Raw genomic sequence first — 23,442 nt, forward strand, 5'->3', positions numbered from 1 at the left:
TGTTCTGAAGTTTATTTCATATTTTTGACCCTTCAAACTCATGATTTTTATTGTTTATCTCATATTTTGACTGATAAAACTCACGATTTCCAGTTTTATCTCATAATTTGACCTTTAGAACTTATCATTTTGAATTTTATCTTGTATATTTGACTTTAAAACTCATGATTTTGACATTTTATCTGATATTTTGAATTTTAAAATGTATTATTTGGAATTTTATCTCATATTTTGACTGATAAAGCTCATGATTTACAATTTTATCTCATATTTTGAGCTTTAAAACTCATGATTTGGACTTTTTATCTCATTTTAAATTTTAAAATATATCATTTTGGATTTTTTTTTATCCTATTTCACTGGTAAAACTTATGATTTCCAGTTTTATCTTGTATTTTGACATTTAGAAATTATCATTTTGAATTTTATCTTGTATATTTGAGTTTAAAACTCATGATTTTGACATTTTATCTCACATTTTGACCCTTAAACCTCATGATTTTGAATTTTTTTTCATATATATTTACCTTTAAAACTCATGATTGATTTTTTTCCTATTTTGACTGATAAAACTCGTGATTTCTAGTTTTAGTTCATTATTTGACCTTTAAAACTTTTGATTTGGACTTCTTTAATCTCATATTTTGAAGTTTAGACATATTATTTTGTATTATTATTTTGACAGTTTATGGTTAAAAGGTGAGCCTGTTAGGCCCTCAGGTTAGACCTGAATCTAGAATCCAGACCCTGCTGTGATTGAGTTTGACACCCCTGACTTAGGACAAAGCCCCCCTTTCCACCCAAGGAGCAACCCACCATTTTCGGGCAGAGAACCAAGGCCTCAGACTTGGAGGTTCTTATTCTTACACAGGCCGCTTTGCACTCAAACTGCCCCATTGCTCACTGGAGGTCCCCAGCTGAGGAAATCCAGTCTGTTGTTGCGACAACCTGTTCTGTTTTTGTATTAAGTTATGGAAATACAAATGCAGTTTTTAGAAATTTGATTCCTCAATTAATGGAAGACATAACTAGCTGATAAATTAAATAAACAGCTGCATCTTTCAGCTCATTTCGTCACCTTTTGGTCTTGTGCCAGTGTCTCTCAGTGAGGAAACGTCCTGTTGAGAAAAGGTTGTGGAAGAGAGTGAACACAGCAGCAGCTTTACCCAACAGTGTGAAACATGTTACAAAAGTAAGAATGGCTCAAAACACTGACCTACATATTACATAAAGACTTTTATTTCCCATTAAGGGCATCAACGGGGAGGGGATTCTGATATTTACATTTACAGCAGAAATAAAACATCAGATGTGTGGATGTGTCTGGGGAGAGGAGGATATTACCAGTGAATAAAAAGGTTAGTGAGGCTCCTCCTCCTCCGACGACGACAACGTTAGAAGAGGTGTATGTGGAAAAAAGTCGGTCCCGGCTGGTCACTCTGCCTCGTCAGTTCTTTAAAGTAAATATTCTATTTATTAATCCACAGCTACATTTACAGAGGGTGTGATCACTGGGGGGGTGGGGGAGGAGGAGGGAGGCTAGAGAAGGGGACGGAGTTAGGAGGCCACATAGGAGACGAGAACAAGGGGTTGAAAAAAGAGGGGGGAGGAGGAGGAGGGTAGAGAGGGAAGTTAGGGGGAGGAAAGGAGGGAGGAGGGTAAGGGCAAGGAGGGGGGAGGTACATAGGGGGGATGTTTGTGTGTCTAGGTGGTGGTTGGTTGTGTTTAAATGGTGAGTGTTTATGTCGCGGGTTCTGGTGCCTAAACGGAGTCCCTGCATGTCTTGGTGGGAAACCCCTGCTGTCACGCTGCTGTGTAAAGATTTTGTGTTCAGAATTATCTGAGGGGAAGGAGAGAAAAAAGAAGATTTTAATTTAAAAAATGCAGAGGTGTCTGACATTTTTGTAAATAAATGTGATTGTGAGAGTAATTACCTGAACTGTTGTTGTCTTTGCTCTTTTTGGAGTTTCTGGCTTTCCGTTTAGCTTCCTGCTCCTTCTCGTCGTCACTATAGTCTAAGGCCTGGACAGAGAGGGGAGGAAAATAAGCATGACGCTCTGAGTTTATGCATGAATTAGTGGTGGGCAGTAAATTGGTATCAATGCTGTCACAGGTAAAATTTCTGCCATGGAATAGATTTTTGCAACACTGTCATCACTGGTTTAACTGCTTATGTTGTGGTGCACACAAGGTCTAAACAATGCAGCCACCAGTGTTAGGAATTAATTTGTGACCACTGAGCTCAGTCTGAGTCCAGCCATCAGCACGTTTCACTCTGACACTAAAGAGCAGCAAGACAACAAGCCAAATGTGAAGTGTTTGCATCCCTGCGATTAAAATGAAGCACAGTATTAAAGTAGGGGTATTTTGCCTTTTTTCAAGGCTTTACACCATCTCTCTGATACCCACGTAGTAGCTTCACATGGTTTACAGCTCAAAAAACTCCTCATGTTTTTCACACTGGAGTCCTGAAAAACCCTTATTTTAACCTCAGTCTGAAACGCTTTGTTTTCGCTGCTGTCTCTTTAACTCCCCCCGCTCCACAGACCTGCTTTCCTGCAACTGGCCGATTTTCCAGAGGCTGGCCGGCGGCAGGACTCAATGTTTTGTGCCTGCCCCCTCCAATGTGGCTAATGTTATTATGCTAGTAGTTGAAAACTTTGAATGAACCGGTCCGACTGAGTAAAATATGGTGAATTTTGATATACGCCCGTACCTGTTAGACCCCGAGTCTGATCCTGATAGTTTGGAGAGAGAGGGGGAAGAAAAGCAGCAGTAGCCAAGGATAGAGCAGGACGTATCTGTTTGGCAAGTGTTTAATTACTCTGTTGCTAAGTGGCTAATGGCTAAAAGGCCTTGTGGGGGCGGTCTGTTCTGCTTTGCCGGCAGCACGGACGAAACACGAACCAGTCAGGAGATCCTATTGTGATGACTTCATCTGTCTGGTCCATCGAATTCTCGTCTCAGTAGAATCTCGGCAAGATTTTCAATGAACCGTTTTCATCAGTTCACACACTAATTCCAAGATTACTGCTGCATACATCTATCTTGCGGTTTGAAAATTTGCACATGTGGAGTATGGACACCTAACATTGTGACTTTATATTTATGTTTTAAAAATCGGAAAAGTATAATACCCCCACTTTAAGGTCAAAGGTGTTCTCTCCTCTGAAGTTTGATGTTTGTAATAACAGCAACATGAAACAAGTGTTTGCTTTGCACAGCGTCACAGTCGGCCTGTCTGGGGCTTTAATACAAGCTGGGATCAAGGTGGTTTGTTATTGGCCAAACACCACAGTGACGTGTAGTACAACGGCTTTAACCACTGTTTAAAGGTGTATTCAAATGGAAGATTTGCTTGTTTTAAGTCCATGATGGGCTAGTGAGGTGGGATGTGGCGATAAACGAGGTTGGAGAAACTCTGTGGAGACTTGAACCACAACTGTGCGTAATCCAATCAGCAAGACGGTCTCACAGAGTCAGCACAATGGACAAATGCACAGACAGCATGACAGGAACTTTCAAGGGTATACCAAGATTGCTGTTTCCCTATTTCACCAAACATGCATTCAAGTTGCATTTAACCGGCTGGTCTTGAGTGGAGAAAATGCTCAGAAAACAGCCAAATTCAACCCAGGGCCATTGTCTCAGTGGATATATGATGAGAGGCTGGTATGCTGATTAGAGAGTGGCTTAAAAGAGACATATTATACTAAGTCATATTTTAACACTTGCATACAATGCTACAATGTTGAGGATCCTTTCTAAACCATACCGATTTCATTTTATCAAGAGAAACGCGTCTTTCCATAAACCCTGCAAACGAGATTACCGGCCACTCTGAACAGCTCGTTGCGAGACTTGATACGAGCTGATGTCAGCTCGTTGTCCGGCTTTCCCATTGGACGGCTCTGAGCAGATGCTCCCCTCCCCTCCTCCCACAGGAGGCTCTCAGACCTGCCCGGCAGCTCGTTCTCAGCCACGCCCCCTCCCCGGCGCTGTATATACCGCTGCGGTTGTTTCTTGCTCTCGTGTGGATTTATTCCGGTCAGCATGTCTTCTAAACTTATTTGTGTTTTTTTTGGTTGTGACGATAAATCTACTCTGTATGTGCTTCCGAAGGATGAAAGCAGTGGGAATTGTTTGTCTCATCGAGCCGACCGCCTGCGAACTTTTTTCTCTGCGCTCATCACTTCACAGAAGATTGTTTTGTCAATAAAGGACAGTAAGATGCTGGATTTGCTTCTAATCTGCTGCTAAAACATGGAGCTGTTCCCTCTGTAAAGATTGCCCAGGGAGGCTTAGAACTACAAGCTGTAAGTCACTTTATAACATTACTTTAAAATGAGCCATGGGTCAGTGGGAAGCTAATATGTGCTAAACTCTGTCATCAGTTGTTTTCATAACTATCTGCCCTTTTACCCAAAACTATGCCGTGAAACATTGTGTACCTTTACATTACTAAGTCTTGACTTGTGCTGATTAAAAGCCCAATCCAATCCAATCCAATCCACTTTATTTATATAGCACATTTTATAATCTGAACATTTCCAAAGTGCTGCACAAAAAAATCATTAGAAACAAAACAATGGATATACCAGAGCTCAAGATAAAACCAATAAAACCAAGGGAATATATTAAAACCATAAATAACAGCTAAAATAAATAAATAAATAAATAAAACACACAAACAAACAATAAATATTAATATACAAAATATAAAAAAGGATAAAAACAGTAGAATAAAATAAAATAATAAAAGACACAGGGGACCACACAACTCACGCGATATTAAAAGCTAAAGAATAAAAATGGTTCTTAAGACGAGACTTAAAACACTCCACTGTGGGGGCTGTTCAGTTGTGGGGGGGCAGAGCGTTCCATAGTTTAGGGCCGATCACAGAAAACGCCCAGTCCCCCCTGGTTTTAAGTCTCGTCCTAGGGACCACGAGCTGGAGCTGGCCCTCGGACCTCAAAGTGCATGCTGATGTGTAAATTTGGATGAGGTCTGAGATGTACTGTGGGGCCTGTCCATTCAAAGCTTTAAAAACAAACAATAAAATCTTAAAATCAATTCTAAAATTAACAGGAAGCCAGTGCAAAGATGCAAGAATTGGGGTGATTTGTTCACGTTTTTTGGTTCCTGTTAAAAGTTGTGCTGCAGAGTTCTGGACTAACTGTAAGCGTGAAACTGCATTATGCGAGATGCTGCTATAAAGTGCATTACAGTAGTCCAGGCGAGAAGAAATAAAAGCATGCATGACTTGCTCAAAGTGCTTTAGAGATAAAAACGGCTTAACTTTTGATAAAAGTCGAAGGTGATAAAAGCCTGATTTAACGACTGTACTGATCTGTTTGTCGAGATTAAAATCACGGTCCATGGTGACACCAAGGTTGGTATGAGGCCAATGAGTAAACTAAGCAAAACTCGGGGATCAATGGGCCAGGAAAACAGTTCGGCCCATTGTTCAGCCCCCAGGAAGCTTTGACCTCGCTGGCCAATCAGAGAACGGTAAGGTCACAGACATCTCTGAGTCTTAAAGAGACAGGACTGAAACGGAGCGTTTTCAGCAGTAGGCAAGATCTGCTGAAAATAGGGGTTTTCTAAACTAACTACTAACTATTCTAAAGGTGTCCCAAAATGACATCCTTAAAAGGAAAAAGGGGTAAAATATGTCTCTTTTAAGTTAGCAGTTAGCGCCACTAGCCTTCATTTCTCTTTTTTAATTAATATTGTGATTAATGTGGTAACTGGTCACTGTGGTTCAGTTATACATGAGTATAACCCTCAACAGTCTACGTAGAACTTTATTTTTATTTTCTAGTTGAAAATACTGCCATACCATGCTGGTCTTATGACATGCTAAACGCTAAGCTAAGGGATTTCAGGCCAATATTTATAAAAAATAATAGATAATTAGTTTAACTGGCTCCTAAAGCTTGAGCTGGCACAAATTTGATAACTGATTTAGTCCTTTAGCCAGCCCTAGTGACTTTACTCACTTTGTAGATTATTTTGAGTTATTTTGGACAGATGCTGCTCTGCCACTATTCTCTCAGTTGGCAGCTGGGAGGAGGATCAAGAGATCCACATCCATTAAGCCACAACCATTTCCTGAGAAGGGCGGAGTCAGAAAGCTCATTAACATTTAAAGCCACAGACACAGAAACAGCTCATTCTCAGCAGAGCTGAAACAGGGTTGTTTTGGGCATGCACAAATCCAATACTGGAGTGATTTTTCAGCAACAACCTTCACAAGCATGTTTTGGGGACCTCTGAGACCAATATAAACCTGTCTTTAAGGGGCAAAATAATAATAAAAAAAAAATTTCAGAAGGATATTTCTTTAGGGTATATACATAACATCTGATATCAAATTTAATATTTCAAAACTTTTTTTTAAAAGATCCTCTTCATAGACTTTAAGACCCAATCCTACCTTTAATTTCCAACCTTTCAGAATAATGACACAGTTATGTGTGTTAGGGCTGTAGTCAACCAAAGAAAAACTTGGGTGACCAAAAATCACACCCAGGCACCAAATAATCGATTGGTTATTCAGGTAAAAAAATGTCACTCATTAAAAAAAATTACCTCGTTGGGGACTAATTCAATCCATCCAGGCTCCTCACTGCACCTGCTTGGTACTCTTGGTACTCTAAATGATCGCCGACCAGGGTGATCTTGGTCGACCTAAAGCTTTTCGATCAATTAATCGACCAGTCGAATTGAAGCTGTCAGCCCTAATGTGTATGTTCTGTGCTAAGTGCAAGGGTAAAAATGTGATAATATGGAAACGAAAACTCTGGTTGCATTATGGAGCACTATCTTCAAGAATTCTGAAATTAGACTAAAGAAAAAAAGACCTTGGTTTGATTGCAAAAACAAGGCAACAGTAAAAGGTCAGACTTTTTTACTTTAACAACCTTAAAGGAGCTGTACCACAGTCTAGAAGTATTAAGTTACAAGCTTTGCACTGCAGCTAACACTTAAAACAACAAAAGTAGAGATTTATAATTAGAGAAAACATTAAATCGAAATCTAATTAGCTTGACTTAAGATGTTGCACACATACACTGAAGTAAGAAGGGTTTTTTTTAACTCTTAGCAGAAGTGAACTACCTCTGTCTGCACCAGAGCCAAGGCAGTGTATTGTGGATGAGTGCGGTAGTGAGCTCTCACACCGATCAAACAACCCGGACTTTTGGGTTAGTGTGCCAGTGCATGGCACGGATTGCTTAGTTTGAGTGACTCAAACAAAAGAAAAGCAACATGGGGAGTTCTGTGCATGCATGAATGAGCCTTATGATGTTAAAATGATGTTTGTGTGCTTACCTCAGCAGGAGGTTCCTGGTCATTCTTCCATGATGCATCTGATCCCTTTAATCTGCAGGAACAAGAATGTGTTAGTATAAAATATCAGTTTGGTTTGGAAAGGAACCTATCATGCAAAAATGTACAACTACTGCAACATAAACTCTCACCCTAAATAAACTCACTAATCAGTTATGGTTCTAGCTTTAAAGCACACCCAGCTATACTGTATATGCCCAATACTGAGGAACAGGAAGTCAGTTCTGACATTTATCATTTTTACATGAAGATTAGAGGTGTTAAAAATAATCACTTCCATTGTTCATCATGGTTTGAATGTGGACAATTCTGCATGGATGCAGAAGCAACACATGACTGATGCAGAAAGATGCTGCTTGTGTATTTTCCCCCTTCAGTTGGATCTACAGTAAGTACAAAAATAATGACCCACTTCCCTTTCAGACAGACTGCTTTCAATTTATTTCAACAGTAGTTTGTTTAAATGGCATAGCCTTTTTTTCCCTTGCACCACTCATATGTGACACTACCCAACCCATCAACTTGGTTTAGAAAGGCTCAGGAGTCTGCAGAGTGCAGGAGATACGAACTAAGTCAGGCCAGAAAAGCTGAGGGAAAAAGATGCAGATTACAGTGATTACAAGACCCTGACACATGCTGCAGAAGGAAAACTACTGCATGCGGAATGGAACTTTTACTTCAACAAAAGGTGCTGCAAAATCTGGCATTTAAGGTTACAACAATAAAAAAAAAGTCAATGAAATCCTGGAGGAATGTACTACCACTCACTTCCATACACTCAGACAACAAATGAATGAGAAGAGACCGATTTGTTGCATCTTTCCATCTATTTTGGTCCAATCATCAAAGGCTGGGTCCTAGCGGCAGCAGGCAAAGATAGTCAACCCAGACAACCCTCTCTCCAGGGACATTTTCCAGCTCCTACGAGGGATCCTGATGCATTCCCAGGCCAGAAAGGATATATAATGCCTCCAGCGAGGTCTAGGTCTACTCCAGGATCTCCTCTCAGTTGAACATATCCTGAAGATCTCTGAAGAGAGGCCCCCAGGATCATTATCTCCATTATCTCTGTAGCTCGAACTCCCCCTGGATGCCTGAACTCCTCACCCTCTCTCTAAAGCTAAGCCTAGCTGTACTCGTTGGGTGTTCTGTTAAAGTATAAAACCTTGTGACCTAAGAAACAGAAGTGAGATGTGTGTACTTACAGTTTGAGCTGCTGAGTGAGGATGTACGCTGTGTACTCCTTGATGTGCGGCGTGTAGTACAGAGTGAGGCCCTCTGTCAGCCCTTTGCCGTTGATCTGCTCGGTAGAGTTAAAACGCAGGATGTAGAGCGGACTGGACACCGGGCCAAACACATCAAACACCTGAGACATCACACACAGAAACACACACGTCAGAGGCGCAGCTCATCATAAAGACAACCTCCGATGGTGCACTCACTTTTCCCACTGCCAGCCTATCAGACCTGAAGATGATGCTGTCTTCGTTTAAAGGGGGCGTGTCCTTCAGGGACTGGATGATTACTGCAGACACAGAAAGTGCCATTAAAATCAAATCTGAGAAAATATTTATTTAAAAAGACACAGTATGATCTTCTTCTTTGAGTTCTTCTTCAGATAAAGTTGTGACTTATTGTGAGAGTGAAGAAGTCCTGTAAAATGTGAGAAAATTAATAAATGTGTCACATGTTCAATAGGATAAAAATAGCATGAAATATGGCTATTACAATACCACAATCATAAACTATTACATGATACTACTAGAAATAGAATGGTAACTAAAGTAGAAGAATTAGGCAGCCAGTATCGGCTAAGTTCTTGTGTTTTAACTAGGGTTGTTCCAAATCTGATACCAATATCTGAAATACACCTGATACTGCATAAAATGCACGTACTGGTATTGGCGAGTACACCAGTTTATGCACTGATCCGATACCATTTGGTTTAGCTTTATATTTTACTTTGTTGAGCCATGCTAAATGTTAGCGCTGCTAGAAAGCCCTGCATGCACAAGCTACCATTTTTAGAGCAGTGAAGAAGAACCAAAGGAGCCACTGCGGCAGCAAAGAATGGAGGCTGTGTGACAGTTTTTCTCTGAATGTGACAGTTAAAATGCCTTCCAGACTGGCGCTGTTGGACAAGACAAGAAGTGACACAGTTTATCAAAACTTAAATAACTTTTGAACCATAAATCCTTGCCTCTTACTTGTTTTCCTATTGAAGCTAGCTGTTGTCCTTTCCCATTGACGCCTTTGAATCCCTAGCAGCAGCATTTTCAGCGATTCTGGAACTTGTGTGACTTCTGGGGACTTGAATGATTAAATCCACACCAGTAAACTCGATACTGAACGTTGCTCTATCCATTTTGATCCAATTACAATCATTACCGCTAGCTCGAATGCTAACCGCCATATCATTTACCCGTTGTGAGGGTCTGTCAGCCAATAGCAAGCTGTTCTGTAATCATGTGATGCTGCCTGAAAAGAGCATAAAGGCGAGAAAGATAGAGTCTGTGATGCAACCCCCTGTATTAATATTTAGCAGTAAAACTAATAATTAGCAGAAAGAAAACTTTAGAGTCACAGAGATGTGTACATTATGATTCTATATGTTGAGCGATGTTCTGATTTAAATATAGGTCTAAAATTATTTTTTAGTCTGCACAGTCAATCCAGAAGGTTCCCACTGGTATCGGATCAGTACTCGGTATCAGCCGATACCAAATACTGTGGTATCAGAATCAGTATCGGGAAGGAAAAAGTGTTATCGGAACATCGCTAGTTTTAATTCCCAAAACCTGCGGTTAAACTCCCAAATTCATTTCTTTCCCATGCACCTATATAATGAATACAATGTCGTTTGTGTAAGCACTTTCTGCCACTACCAATCTTTACAATAACAGAGATTTTATCATTCATTTGGTTGTTTCAAATGTTTTTAATCAAGAATCAAAGGAGCAATGAAATGTACTTTGCAGCCCTGGTGTGTATATCTACCAAGTTGCTGAACAATGCTGGAGATGTTTCCTATGGGCTGCAGTTCTGCATCTTCTGGTAACGAAACGTTCACCTCCTCCACTGCAGGCAGCTCCTAAATAAACATAACACATACGCTCTTTATATCATGGTGCAAAGGCTCAACTCAGAACGATCTGCAAAAAAATGTGTACACAGAATTGTGCTCTAAATTTGATCCAGTGTGTTTTCACATGAACTTAAGTTACAGCTAGGGCCCAAAGACGAAATATTTCAACTCGTGTCCTTACAGCATACGCCAACTGTTTCTTCCTACAGTGACCTAATCACACCGCATTGAAGCAGCACGATGGAATTTTACCCGGACTCCACATTTTAATTCCTCTTTATGTTGCTGGCATTAACATAGACCAGGAATTAAGAGAAGGTTCACCAACAAGGAGTTAGGAGTGTCCTTGGAGTGTTTTCTTCATTTCTTCTTACTTCTCTCACTCAGTGGAGGTAATTAGCTCACCTTAACCCTTTTACTCCTAGGGCATCGTCGACAACGCGCTGTTAAAGCACACTTTACATGACCATAATTGCATGACCGTTTGTGCTAACGGAAAAATTCAAACAGTTTCTGAAAGCTAAGAAACTGTGCTCTACAGCCAGCATGTGGTTATTTCTGTACTTTCCCCTTTTCCCACGAAGAATCTAGCATGAAGTTCCCATGTTTTTTGTGTTTCTTCATTTTAAACTGTTAAAACACTTAACATGCAGTAATATGTAAATAACCGCCATATATTAAAAGTTCTAAGTATTGTGGAAAAATGGGCAAAAGCACATACTCACAGGACATTTTCTGGGCCTTTTATGGTTAAAATAAGAAAAGAGCCCAGAAACTCAGTTTTAATTTAAACACTTACAAAAAAACACTTTTTAAACATGCAGTACATTGTACACAACTGCCAGATATTAAAGTACTCTAGAATAATGGGCAAAAGCACTTACAAGACACTTTCTGTGCCATTTAAAGTTTAAAAAAGAACATGTCCAGAGGCTCAGAAGTTAAAGGGTTAACCAGGGTAACCATGCTACAAGGCAACTGTGACTATTTTGGACCAGATTTCCCCTTCTGAGCAAAGTCAGCAAAGATCTAATGATCAGATGGGATTTTCCTGTGGTTTCATGTGCCTTAAAGGGGATTTTCTCTCGCTGATTTGCTTAGATTGGATTCACTTTGGCTTGGAGTGGTTAATATTAAACAGAAAAATATTCATGTGGAGTGATTCAAGAGGTGAGGTGAGCAGAAGTCACTTTAGCGCTCTGAAACAAAAGGTTGCAGGTGCTGCCAGCATAAAAGCACTGATGTGGACGCAGGCCCTTGAGCCTAGTTTATGATTCTTCATCAATTCTACATCGCTGCCAGGCCATTCTGGCCTATGCCCTATTGAGCACCACATACTTAGGCATCAGTGCACTGTAACAAATTGATGTAATTTCTACAATAAAATTTTCCAATAACTTCTTGTTTGGTTATTTCACAGAGTTGGGAGAATGAGAAGCTTCATGAAGAAAATCTTCTGCATTAATGGGCGGAGCTGTAGCAGCTTCAGTCTACGGTTACATGGCGAGTAAAGTTTGATTTAATATTCATATTTAACTTCAACGAGTTGATCTTGTTTTTGACATAGTTTAAGTTAGTCGTGTGTTCATTACATTTTCATGCCCAAAAACAAAGTTAGCAAGAAATGTTTCCGACATTCAAGTTAATATTAACGCTGAATGGCTCATAGCAGTGGATAAAATAATATTAATATATATAGCATGTTCATTTACCTAACTGTATGTTATACGGTTTAAAGTTTTGTGGACTTATATATGTCGTTTTTTTATTTACATGCTAGGCGTGAAGCAGATACTCATCCACCCAGACAAGTGCACACTACATAAAGCTCCGTGGTGAGAAAAATATTGATTTATTGTCATGGCTTTAAACTTTCTAATTGTTAAACGGACTCGTGTTTTAGCACCGTCTTATTAAGGATGACACATGAGTTCATACAGCAGCGTTTATATCTGTCATTAACTCACGAAAACTAGCTTAACTGTGGCTAAAGCTGGCTAATGTTAACGTTATGTATTGAGTCCATCTGTCTGCAGACAGAAAGCTATAAACTTGTCTTAATGATAAGGGTGGGTAAAAATATGGATTAATCGATGCATCGCAATATTTCCTCTCCCAATTCAATATCGATTCAGCAAATCCTCTGAATTGATTCACCTCCTGGCCAGTGGGGGTCGCTGTACGTGTGATTTGCGTTGTACGGAAGCCGCACTCGACCAAACAACAACCTACCATACGCATGTTATGTGAGGTTTATCACAATTTCCAAGAGGACAGAAATATTATTTAAGTTTACATGCACTTTACTTTTTCAGTGTTTATATAGAACTGTCATGTTTTTTACTTTTGTACTCCATAAGCACAAATAAGTTATTATTGTGCAAATTTTCATTTTCAGATGTTTTATTGCTCAAAAATGTGAGGTGACTTACCAAATATGTTCACATGAGCATGAAAATAATTACTAAAAAATTGTCAACAGGTTGTGTATTTCTACTTCTTACTGAATCGACATTTAAGCATTTAAATCAATATCGAATCGAATCGCAACCTAAAGAACTGAAATTGAATTAAATCGTGAGGTTCTTAACAATACCCAGCCCTACTTAATGATCTTAAAAGGTATTCTGATTCCTCTGTAGTTTAGTAAATGTCTGAGTGAACAGAAACACGTAGTCTGCACTCATTTTTTGGACATAAGAGCCCGTTACACTAAAGAGATGTAAACAGTCAAGTATGAGTTGAGAATGCCAGACTCCATTCATAAATCGTTTGATTTATCAGGTAACATTAAAATAACACTGTCAGTCTCAACATAAGACTCCGTTTGACTCAGTTTATAAGACTTTTCAATTCAGATTTGATATAGTTAACATGTTAAGTGACTGACAGCGAATGAATAAAGTCTCAAACTGTTTTCTCTCTGTGTCATTAAGCTACAGGTGCCCTGGGAACAGGATCTCAAGGTAAAACATTAATGTTTTGTGTTTATCTATGTGTTAATTTTTCTGTAGGATTTTAAATTAGACACATTTGTGATTAACCATGAACTCAATGATTGTTTAACCATTTAGTTAGTGAAATTTGACTCAGTTTGTTTGGTCTACTACACTGCAGAATAAATGAGCTGGTGATTAAAATAATTTATATGTAATTCTGTACAGCCAGGAGAAGGCCTCATTCATTACCCCTGATTGATGGAGTAAAATCTTTATGATCTAACAAAAATACTTTAACACTTCCTCCCAGGTTTCTGTCATCATGGTGTACAAGCTGTGCCAGCAAGCTTACCTATCCTAGCAGAGTTTAAGCCACAGTCTCACCTGAACCAGTTAGCAAGAACCATGGTGGAAACCAAATCTGCAGATTGGTCATGACCTGTAATCCATCAGAGGAGGGTCTCCCTACCATCATCATACCTCTCCAGTGTCTGAGAATCCTCAGAGCACAGCGAACTGAAGGTATGTTTTAAATAGTTTTTATTATACTTTTAAATAGAGAAGTTAATTTAATCAGATTAAAAACTGTCTACTGTTGTTTACTTCACACATTCTGTATAATGTCTTCAGATTAAGTTTGAATTATTTTAGGTTGAAGTTTTTTATTTTTTTCTTTATTCTTCTACTCCCAGTAGTAAGGCTGAGGGAGCAGAAGATGAGCTGTAAGGGAAGTGACTTTTTTAGTTTTGATTTCTGTGTTTTTCTCTGTCAGTTTCGTCACCTGCTGACAGTGAGGCCTCCTGACTGCCCAAGACTAATTGTCTGAGGTATGCATACCTTTGTTTTTACACTGTGTTCCACATTACTATGCAAATGACATTTTTCTCTTATTTTCCTAAATATTAATGCAAATGACAGTCAGGGTATTTTTCAAGTCATCAGCCATTAGAGCATAAGTCAGATGTTTTTGAACAAACTTCATAATGATAACCATTATCTTTTTAAAAATAAAAACCTCAAAATGCACTGTTCCACATTGTTAAGAGTTTTAAAACATTTTATAGGTTGTAAAGAACTGAAAATGGTCATTTGTTGAATTTACAGAATTAGGAAGTCATATTTACTGAAATCAAAAGCTATTTCAATCAAAAACATCTTAACAGGCCAAGTTCCATGTTAACATAGGAGCCCTTGTTTGATATCACCTTCACAATTCTTGCATCCATTGAACTTGTGAGTTTTTGGAGAGTTTCTGATTGAATTTCTTTGCAGGATGTCAAAATATCCTCCCAGAATGGCAGTTTTGATGTGAACTGCCTCCCACCCTCATAGATCTTTAGCTTGAGGATGCTCCAAAGGTTCTCAGCAGGGTTAAAGGTCAGGGGAGGATGGGGGGCCAAACCATGAGTTTCTCTCCTTTTATGCCCATAGCAGCCAATGACACAGAGGAATTCTTTGCAGCATGAGATGGTTCATTGCCATGCATGAAGAAAATTTTGCTACAGAAGGCACTTTCTTTTTTTTACCATGGAAGAAAGTGGTCAGTCACTTTTTTTAACCATGGTAGAAAGTGGTCAGTCAGAAACTCTGTATACTTTGCCGAGGTCATTTTCACACCTTCAGGGACCCTAAAGGGGTCTACCAGCTCTGTCCTCATGAATCAGCCCAAAACATGACTCCGCCCCCTCCTTGCTGACGTCACAGGCCTGTTGGAACATGGTGGCCATCCTCCAACCATCCACTACTCCTCCATCTGGACCATCCAGGGTTGCACAGCACTCACCAGTCAACATGACTGTTTGAAAATGAGTCTTCATCTATTTCTGGGCCCACTGCAACCATTTTTGCTTGTGAGCATTGAATCAGGCAGCTGAATAGTAGGTTTATACATGACTGCAAGCCTCTGGAGGATCCTACACCTTGGGGTTGGTGGGACTCCAGAGGCACCAGCAGCTTCAAATACCTGTTTTCTGCTTTGTAATGACATTTTAGAATCTTCTCTCTTAATCTGATGAATTTGTCGGTCAGAAACCTTCCGCATTATGCCTGTATCTGCAGGAACCCATCTGTGCTCGGAATCAGCCACAAATCCTTCACAGTACGATGATCATGATTCATTTTTCATGAAATATCTAATGTTTTCATTCCTTGTCCAAGGCATTAAACTATTTGACACTTTTCGGCAGCAGAGAAATCCGTTTTCTTTCCCATATTGTTTGAAACCTGTGGCCTGCTTAATAATGTGGAACATGTGGAACAGTGCATTTTGAGGTTTTTATTTAAAAAAAAAATGGTTATCATTATGAAGTTTGTTCAAAAACATTTGAATTATGCTCTAACAGCTGATGACTTGAAAAATAATCTGATTGTCATTTGCATTAACATTTAGGAAAATAAGAGAAAAATATCATTTGCATTATAATGTGGAACGCAGTGTAATTTGATGTGAAGCACTGGAATTATTGAAACTATATTTAAAGGTGCAGTGTGTAAAACTGAATATCAACATCTAAAAGTTGGTTCTAGATTGCATTTCTCTGCTGGAAACTGTGGCAACCAGTGGAATTTAATGTTTATCTGTAATGTGAATAAAATACAATACAATACAATACAATAGCCGTTTCTCAATTCAAAGTTCACAAGTTCGAACTTTGCGTTCTCTGGAAGTTCGGACTTGGCAAGTTCATTCCAGAGGTCGGACTTCAGGGGTACGGGAGTCCGCAAACGATCCTACTACTATTGGAACAGCAGCGGATTTGCTAGCATCCCCTTCTACATATCTACACGTCACATCCGGTTGTCCCGTTGCTAGCGTTTCCAAAAACACCGACATCGTCCATTTAGAATTTATCAAGGATGAATTTTATCCAACTCATCCAACATTTCTGGGTTTCAAACACAATTCTATCACAAACAAGCAATTTATTCATATTTTTACACGGCAGCAACGGTTACTAACAACTGTTTGACTTCTCCTCCGCCATTGTTTGAGTTTCCCGCTGGACGGCGCGAAATTATTGTGGGATTGTAACTGTGAAAAGTCCGCTCAAGTTACGCCAAGCAGCAGACTCGGTAAAAGGGGCGGGGCGAGTCCACATCCGGGTACTTCGACCGAACTTGTTTCGATGCGGACTTTGAATTGGAACAGAACTTTGGCTTTGGTTGATGACGTACCACAAGTCCGTAAGTTCAGAAGTATGCTGAAGTATGCATATTGAGAAACAGCTAATAACTTTATTTATCCTTTTTGCCTTTTTTCCTCTATGTTACCATGGAAACATGTAAAAATCCAAGATGGCGGCATCCATGGAGGGGACCCTCCCTATATATGAATCAAAGGTTTATTCTGAGTTGTTTTTTTCAAAATAGCTATTTTTGAATTTAGATGACTAAACACTTATTTAGATAGACCGTCTTAGAAACGTTTTGCTCTATTTTACCAAGTTTGTTCAGCTAAATGCTACTAAGCTAAATATTACACACTGCACCTTTAAGACATGTGTCCACAACATGTATATTTGTCTGTGTGCAAACTTAAGAATATGATTATTTTTTCAGGTTAAGCTCCCCCAGCAGTTCTTTGGATGGTGGGTATTGAGGGTCAGGTGGTTGTGCCTCCACATCCCAACTTGCAGCGTGACTTGCAGCTTTCTCCTCAAACTTCTACATCTTCAGCCGGGGCTATCAGGAGCAAGCTTTGATCAAACTGGAGTTGAACAAGGTAACTGTCTGACAGAGGTAGAATTTGGTTTTTGTGAGGTCACCAGGGGCTAAATCTGAGAACAGCTTGTTTCAGCACACATTTTCTGAAAGGTGGAGAAAGAGAGGGGGAGAGGGAATGGATTTTTCTGGTATTTGAGGGGATTGTGGACAGACCAGGGGCACATATTGGTGTTAGAAAAACCTGAAAAAGTGATTTTTGCATAATATGTCTCCTTTAACTTCAGTTACAGGTATGTGCAGCATTAGTGCCAATCCAGATTTTTATTTCACTCGTGGTGTTTGTCAGTTTACCCATAATTCTCCTGACAGTGAGTTACTCTAGTTCATAGCATTAATACAGTAACATTGTTTAAACAGCATTGTTCTATGAAGATTTCTGACGGAGCCTTAAAGCCAGTTTAATGTCACTTTTAAGAATGTTTGGTTCTGTTTTAACTCAGTCTACTATGATTCATTTTAAATGTGCAGGTTAATATTATCTTTAATATCGAAACATGTTTGTAATGAATGGATCCTATTTTTAAAACTGTTGCAGCTCATGTTTGAAAATTTTAGCATGTAATGAAAACTATTAAGTTTTAATAAATGTCTTGTGTTTATTGCAGCTTTGACTCTGTTTTTATTTCACAGTTAAAGTGACTTTAGAAGGCAGTTTTGATGCAATTAGGATTCGAAGTTCAATGTCTTTGTACTATTATCTTTGTTTACAGGTAAATATTGCACAGCTAATGTTAAAACAAAACTTCACTGTAAAATTTCCTACAGCAACATTGTGGCCTAAACCTAACCACTGCTTGTGCCACCCTTCACAGCAACGACTGCAAGCAAGCATTTGTGATGACCAGCAGTCAATCCTTTACATGGGAAGAATTGTGGCCCATTTGTCTTTGCAGAATTGTTTTAATTCCGTAACATTGGAGAGTTTTCCATCCTCGGCTGTGGAAGTGGACGGCACTGCGCGGTGCTTGTCTGGTGAGTACATGTGGGTCAAAATGGTCAGTTTTTCAATTAGCGTAGATATTTCTGTGCATCTTTAAGGCGCCACAAAAAAGGACCCAGGGGGCCTGATTTGGCCCCAGGGCCTCCAGTTGAAGCCTGGATGTAGGCTATGGCGTAGCTTTGATTCTAAAGGATAAATCGAGCTTTATTGACCTTCTGTCTCAAAATTCAAACACAAACCCCAGACTGACCTCCAACAGGACTTCATCTCTGGTCTTGATGGGTGCTGGTTGGCTGAATCCCTCGTCGTCATCCTCCTCCAGCATGCAGGCAAAGGTAGAGGAGGATGAGGAAGACGATGAAGAAGAAGAAGAGGAGGAAGATGTTGAGCTGTCACTGAGGATAGAAAAGGGCCCGGGTCAGTCCTATGCTTACATTCTAGTCCTTCTTTTAACTCTACTGGCATCAAAGAAGGCCAACAGAGTTGAAAACCATGGGCTTTTATGCGTTTGTGTGTAAATACCTGTCAGAATCCTCTGAATCTTCATCATCTGTGTCCTCAGTTGTACCTTCACCGGATAACAAGAGCAGGGCTGTTGATGTCTCTGTCTGAACGTCTTCTTTGTTAACTGGATCAGTTTTTGTTTTTGTGTCTTCATTCTTCATGCTGAGATTCCCCGACGGTGATGTCACTGTAACCTCCATCTGCTCTTCCCCGTCCTTGTTCGCTCCTGTTGCCCCTCCAGCATCTTCTGTCGGTTTTTCATCCATCTGAAGTGTATGAACACAGACTTTGAATCTCCAGAACCTTGTCTTCATTGGGGATGGAGACTGAAACCCAAGTCCATAAGAACCCGGTTCTGTGTTTTTGAAATACCCGAAAATCAATAACGTTTTGGCTTATCGATACTGCTATCGAGTCTCACAGGCTCTGTGACGTAACATCACTTTAAGATACAACTGGTGTAAAAAATACACAAGGAGTATACGGTGTTAATCAAGGCTGAACGATTTGCAAAAATAATCTAACTGCAATTTTTTTCCCCCAATATTGCAATTTAATATTCCATTATTATTCAGGGTTTTTCCTGCATATTAAATTCAGTGGCGGGCGCCACCAGGAAATTTCGTGCCGCCACCGGCTCTCAAGGCTCTGACGTCATGAAAAACTGTAATATCTGACAAGCATTACAGCAGGTGGATGATATTTTTAACTGAAATTATGGTGTTACGCCAATTAGGCAGCGCTGGGCCCAGGAGTTGGTGCCAAACCTGCCAAAGAAGAAGAAAAGAACCACAAGTTTCCTGAACTTCCTATTGTCTTTGGATCAACACAGTGCGGATGAACGCTGCACCACTCGCCAGACACTCTGAGGAGAGCGCAGAGGAACGCTGCGCTAAGTGTGTGTGAGCTAAAAACACGCAAAGTAGAGGAGACTTTTAGCTTTAAGGATAAACACAGGGCTTTATCATCTCTGCATTTCTCCCTCCACTTAAGCCACAGCGTGTCATTACTAAGACTGAGCGTCAATCAGACTATCACTGAACAGGAAATATGGATCAGTATTAACAATTAGCAGATTTAAATCATGATCAAAACTCGTTGCGCGCACGAACCCATCTAATAAGGCAGAGAGAAGGAGAGAGGATGTCAGGTTAGGAGGAGGAGGAGGAGGTAAACAATGTGAAGCAACAGCTGAACTGACCGGTCAATGATTGTATGTTTGTGTTTGATATTTTAGATTTCCTCCAGGCAGAAGCTGCAGTAAACTTCTCAGTTCCACTGATTTTATTTATCAAAAATAGAAGCAGAGAGAAATAAAGATCCTTCTGAACTTAACCCAGAAATCACATTACATATGACTTATCTTATTCATATATTATTATAGATAATTCTGTGTCCCTGCTGAACTCAGCCCGAGTGCCTGGCCCCTCCCCCTCACACACAAGCATCTCTCTCTCTCCCCCACTCAGGCCCCACGGACATAAATTCAGGAGTAAACGTTTTTTATCGTATCAGCGTTTTGGGTGACTGTAAACAATACTTTTTTAAACGGGTCCCAGAGTGCATAAGTCCCTAAATGACTAACCTTTCTTCTCCATGTGGACGGCTATTCGCATCTTTCCTGAAACGAATGTCACAATCAGTGTAGCTCTCTGAAGACGCCTGCGCGGGTCCGACCAAAACAAACATGGCGGACCACAGGGTTGTGTTCACACTGCAGAAGCTACTGAGCTTGTTATGGCTTTTACAGCAAAATCTGATGCTCCTTTACCACCACCGCGAAATGCATACACCACTGATCATCAACTGGCGGCCCGGGGGCCACATCAGGCCCCCCAAAGCTTCCTGTCTGGCCCCCGGAAGATTATTAAATTCAGAAAAGGAAGAAAAGAAGATTTTAAGAGTATCTTTTTGCTTTAAATGTCTGCAGCTGTTAAATCTATCCCGCAAACAGTTAACATTGAAATAGTTTTAGAATGACTAACCATTTGATCTGTTTTTACTGAAATTTACTGTCAAATTAGTCGATATTTCAAAAATGGTTAAGTTTGGCAGAAGTGTTGCAAAAATTGGCAGAAAAAAGAAGTTAAGTTAAAATGTTTCAAAAATGGTAAAAGAGGAAAAAGGGGCAAAAGGTATCAAAAATTGGTTACAAATGACAAAAAATAGTGCAAGAAAGTAAAGAAAAGGGGTTAAAAAGTGGGAAAAATTGATAATAGAGCGGAATAAAGAGGACAAAACATGCAGAAAAAGCGGTTTAAAGGGGGTTAAAATCTTTCAAAAATTGGGTTAATGAAGCAAAAAGGGGCAAAAAGCATCAAAAAGGATTAAAAGTGGAAAAATGTTTTTAAAGTTGCAAAAATTGTTGAAAAAAATGTAATAAAGGGGGTAAAAAGTGGCAAAAAATAGAAGAAAAGTGGCAAGACCAAAATATTTATTCAATTTTTGTGTATTTCAAAGTCTGGACCCCAGAGTTTCTGTTGAGACTAAATCTGACCCTTGTGCAGATGTACTTGATGACCCCTGGCACCATATATGTTCCTAAATCCAATGCAGAGAACAACCAGAAGGGCAACTAGGAGAAAGTTTGTGTTAGTTTTCGGTGATCTTCTTCCCTTTTAGTGCATTTCCATAAATTAGTATCCTGTGTGTATCAATAACGATCCTCATCGCTAGTCATGTAAATACAAAAAATATAAATACAAAAAAAGAAGGAGAAAAAAATGTATATATGTATGTGTATATATATATATATATATTTTTTTTTTCTCTTTTGTTCACAGTAACTGGCTTATTACTGTTTTGTTGTATTTTCATTCGTTTTTGTTTGTTCTTCCCCATTTTTTGAGCCTATTTTATTTATTTATTTATTTTTTACTTTTCTCTTTTCTGACAAATCCTGCTACTACATCCACCAATACGACTTATGTCACTACCTTTATTACCATTATTTCGTATTACTATCATTCTTTATTTTTATAATGTATTGAACATTTATCATAATTAAGTATTTAATCAGGCTACGGTGAGGTCCTCCCATAAGCCTTCCAGGTTTCTGACCTCATCTGCACATATTTCTAAACTTCCTCTCTATCAAGAGAGGTATGTACATGTATTTCTTTATTTTACATATTATATGTGCAAATAAATAAACTGAAAAAACAGTCTTCATATTACATATGGAATTAAAGGGCTCAGAAATCAAAATATTGTTGAGGAGCCATTTCAGGAAATATGTCGAAAGAATAAGAGTGCATCCAAGTTCACAATGCATGGGGGAAACGTTGCAATCACTCCTTTTTTCATTGCAATTTTAACAATTGAATAAACAACATAACCCTTTTAAGTCTGGCACTTAAATTAAACTACTTCAAATACTTTCAACAACATTCACAGCAGAGGAATCCTTCATTTTTAGGGACGTTTCCTCGTTCGTTACCTTGATAACGGAATTAAAGATGACTGGATAAACGTTCAGTAAGTTCTACAGCACTCTTCAAAATGTGAGTAAGACGAGACTTTAGATTAACTGATGCTACATACATGCTAAACATATATATATGTATATGTATATATGTGTGTATATATACATATATATACATATGTATGTATATATGTATATACATATGTATATATATATATATGTATATATATGTATATATATGTATATGTCTATATATATATATATATATATATATATATATATATAGACATATACATGCTACTGATGGTACAGTGTGTAAAAATGGGACTATCAACATCTAACAGTCAATTCTGGAGTGTGATGCTCATTTCTCTGGTGATAACTGTGGGAACCAGTGAAGTTTAAAAATCAATACATGCTTAACTGTTATTTGGTTCCTTCTATGGTGCCATAGAAACAGGCAAAATGCAAAAATCCAAGATGGCAGCTTCCTTGGAGGGGACCCTCCCTATGTATGAATAAAAGTCTTATTCTGAGTTAATTTAAAACATAAATTTAAAACATGTGTTATCAGATGTCAACACTAATTTAGATCAATCTACTTATAAATGTTATGTTTCATTTTAACCAAGCTTGTTTTGCTTAATGCTACTAGGCTAAATATTACACACTGCACCTTTAATAAATATAGAAATCCCGTTAATGTAAAAACACCTTCAAGCGTGGGTTTAAAACTTCTCATATAAACTACATTGACAAGGAACAGTCGCTGTGTGGGTTTATTCTTTCACTTAATAGTGCCACTATGGTATACACGTTTTCACTTTAATCAGATTCAACGAAGACATCTGATCAACAAATATTTAAGCAGTATATAAACACGCTAGCATTAGTCAGCTAACCATCAATGCTAACACGCTAACAAGAAGGGAAAAACGAAGTTTCTGTCGCTGTTCTACAGCAACAAAACAGCAACACGCAGAGTTCGATCAAAGATGTGTCACAGGTAACATTTAAACAAATAAAAGTCATTATCTTTAACATCATTACCTGTCTGTTAGTCTGCTAGATCAGCACTGAAGAAGCTCACGTAGGAAAGGGGGGCTGTTAAACTCAAACTAAGCTAACCATTCTACATCCGCTATGACCCTTCAGAATAAAAGCGGAATTCACTTCCGCGTGCATCTCATTTCTATGACGGAGTGTTAGGGCCCCACACGAAGAGAAAAAAATAAATAAATAAAAGAACACATTTTTTTTCGGGCATTACGAGAATAAAGTCATAATATTACGAGAATAAAGTCGTAATATTACGCGAAAAAAGTCGTAATATTACGAGAAAAGAAATCGTAATATTAGGGGAATAAAATATTACAAGAAAGAAAGAAAGCCTGCCGGGGCGCCGCCTCCGTTAAAATGAGCAATGTTGCATCTTTTGAAGCTATACTTTAGTATCGGTTTCAAAAATAAGGA

General features: G+C 39.0%; 1 protein-coding gene across 1 annotated transcript; it reads right to left on the minus strand.

Annotated features, from left to right (window-relative positions):
* Positions 1–1,219: 1,219 nt before the first annotated feature.
* On the minus strand, positions 1,220–23,097 carry LOC121508563 (H/ACA ribonucleoprotein complex non-core subunit NAF1-like). The gene is made up of 9 exons (XM_041785496.1): positions 23,020–23,097; positions 18,564–18,811; positions 18,292–18,436; positions 10,352–10,445; positions 8,797–8,879; positions 8,560–8,720; positions 7,337–7,388; positions 1,935–2,022; positions 1,220–1,840 (listed from the first exon to the last, which is right to left on the minus strand). Exons 2-9 carry the CDS (start codon positions 18,809–18,811, stop codon positions 1,509–1,511), a joined length of 1,203 nt encoding a protein of 400 aa, XP_041641430.1. The 5' UTR covers positions 23,020–23,097; the 3' UTR covers positions 1,220–1,508.
* Between the last annotated feature and the right edge of the window lie 345 nt (positions 23,098–23,442).

Source organism: Cheilinus undulatus, linkage group 4 (assembly GCF_018320785.1).
Source record: "Cheilinus undulatus linkage group 4, ASM1832078v1, whole genome shotgun sequence".
Lineage (NCBI taxonomy): Eukaryota > Metazoa > Chordata > Actinopteri > Labriformes > Labridae > Cheilinus > Cheilinus undulatus.

Bases quoted from the DNA above. Each gene is read 5' to 3' on its own strand.
- LOC121508563 (XM_041785496.1), bottom strand. From the start codon at position 18,811: ATGGATGAAAAACCGACAGAAGATGCTGGAGGGGCAACAGGAGCGAAC. The intron at 8,880-10,351 runs GTAGATATACAC...CTGTGTCTGCAG, and splicing joins CAGCATTGTTCAGCAACTTG to TAATCATCCAGTCCCTGAAG. The intron at 8,721-8,796 runs GTGAGTGCACCA...GTGATGTCTCAG, and splicing joins ATAGGCTGGCAGTGGGAAAA to GTGTTTGATGTGTTTGGCCC.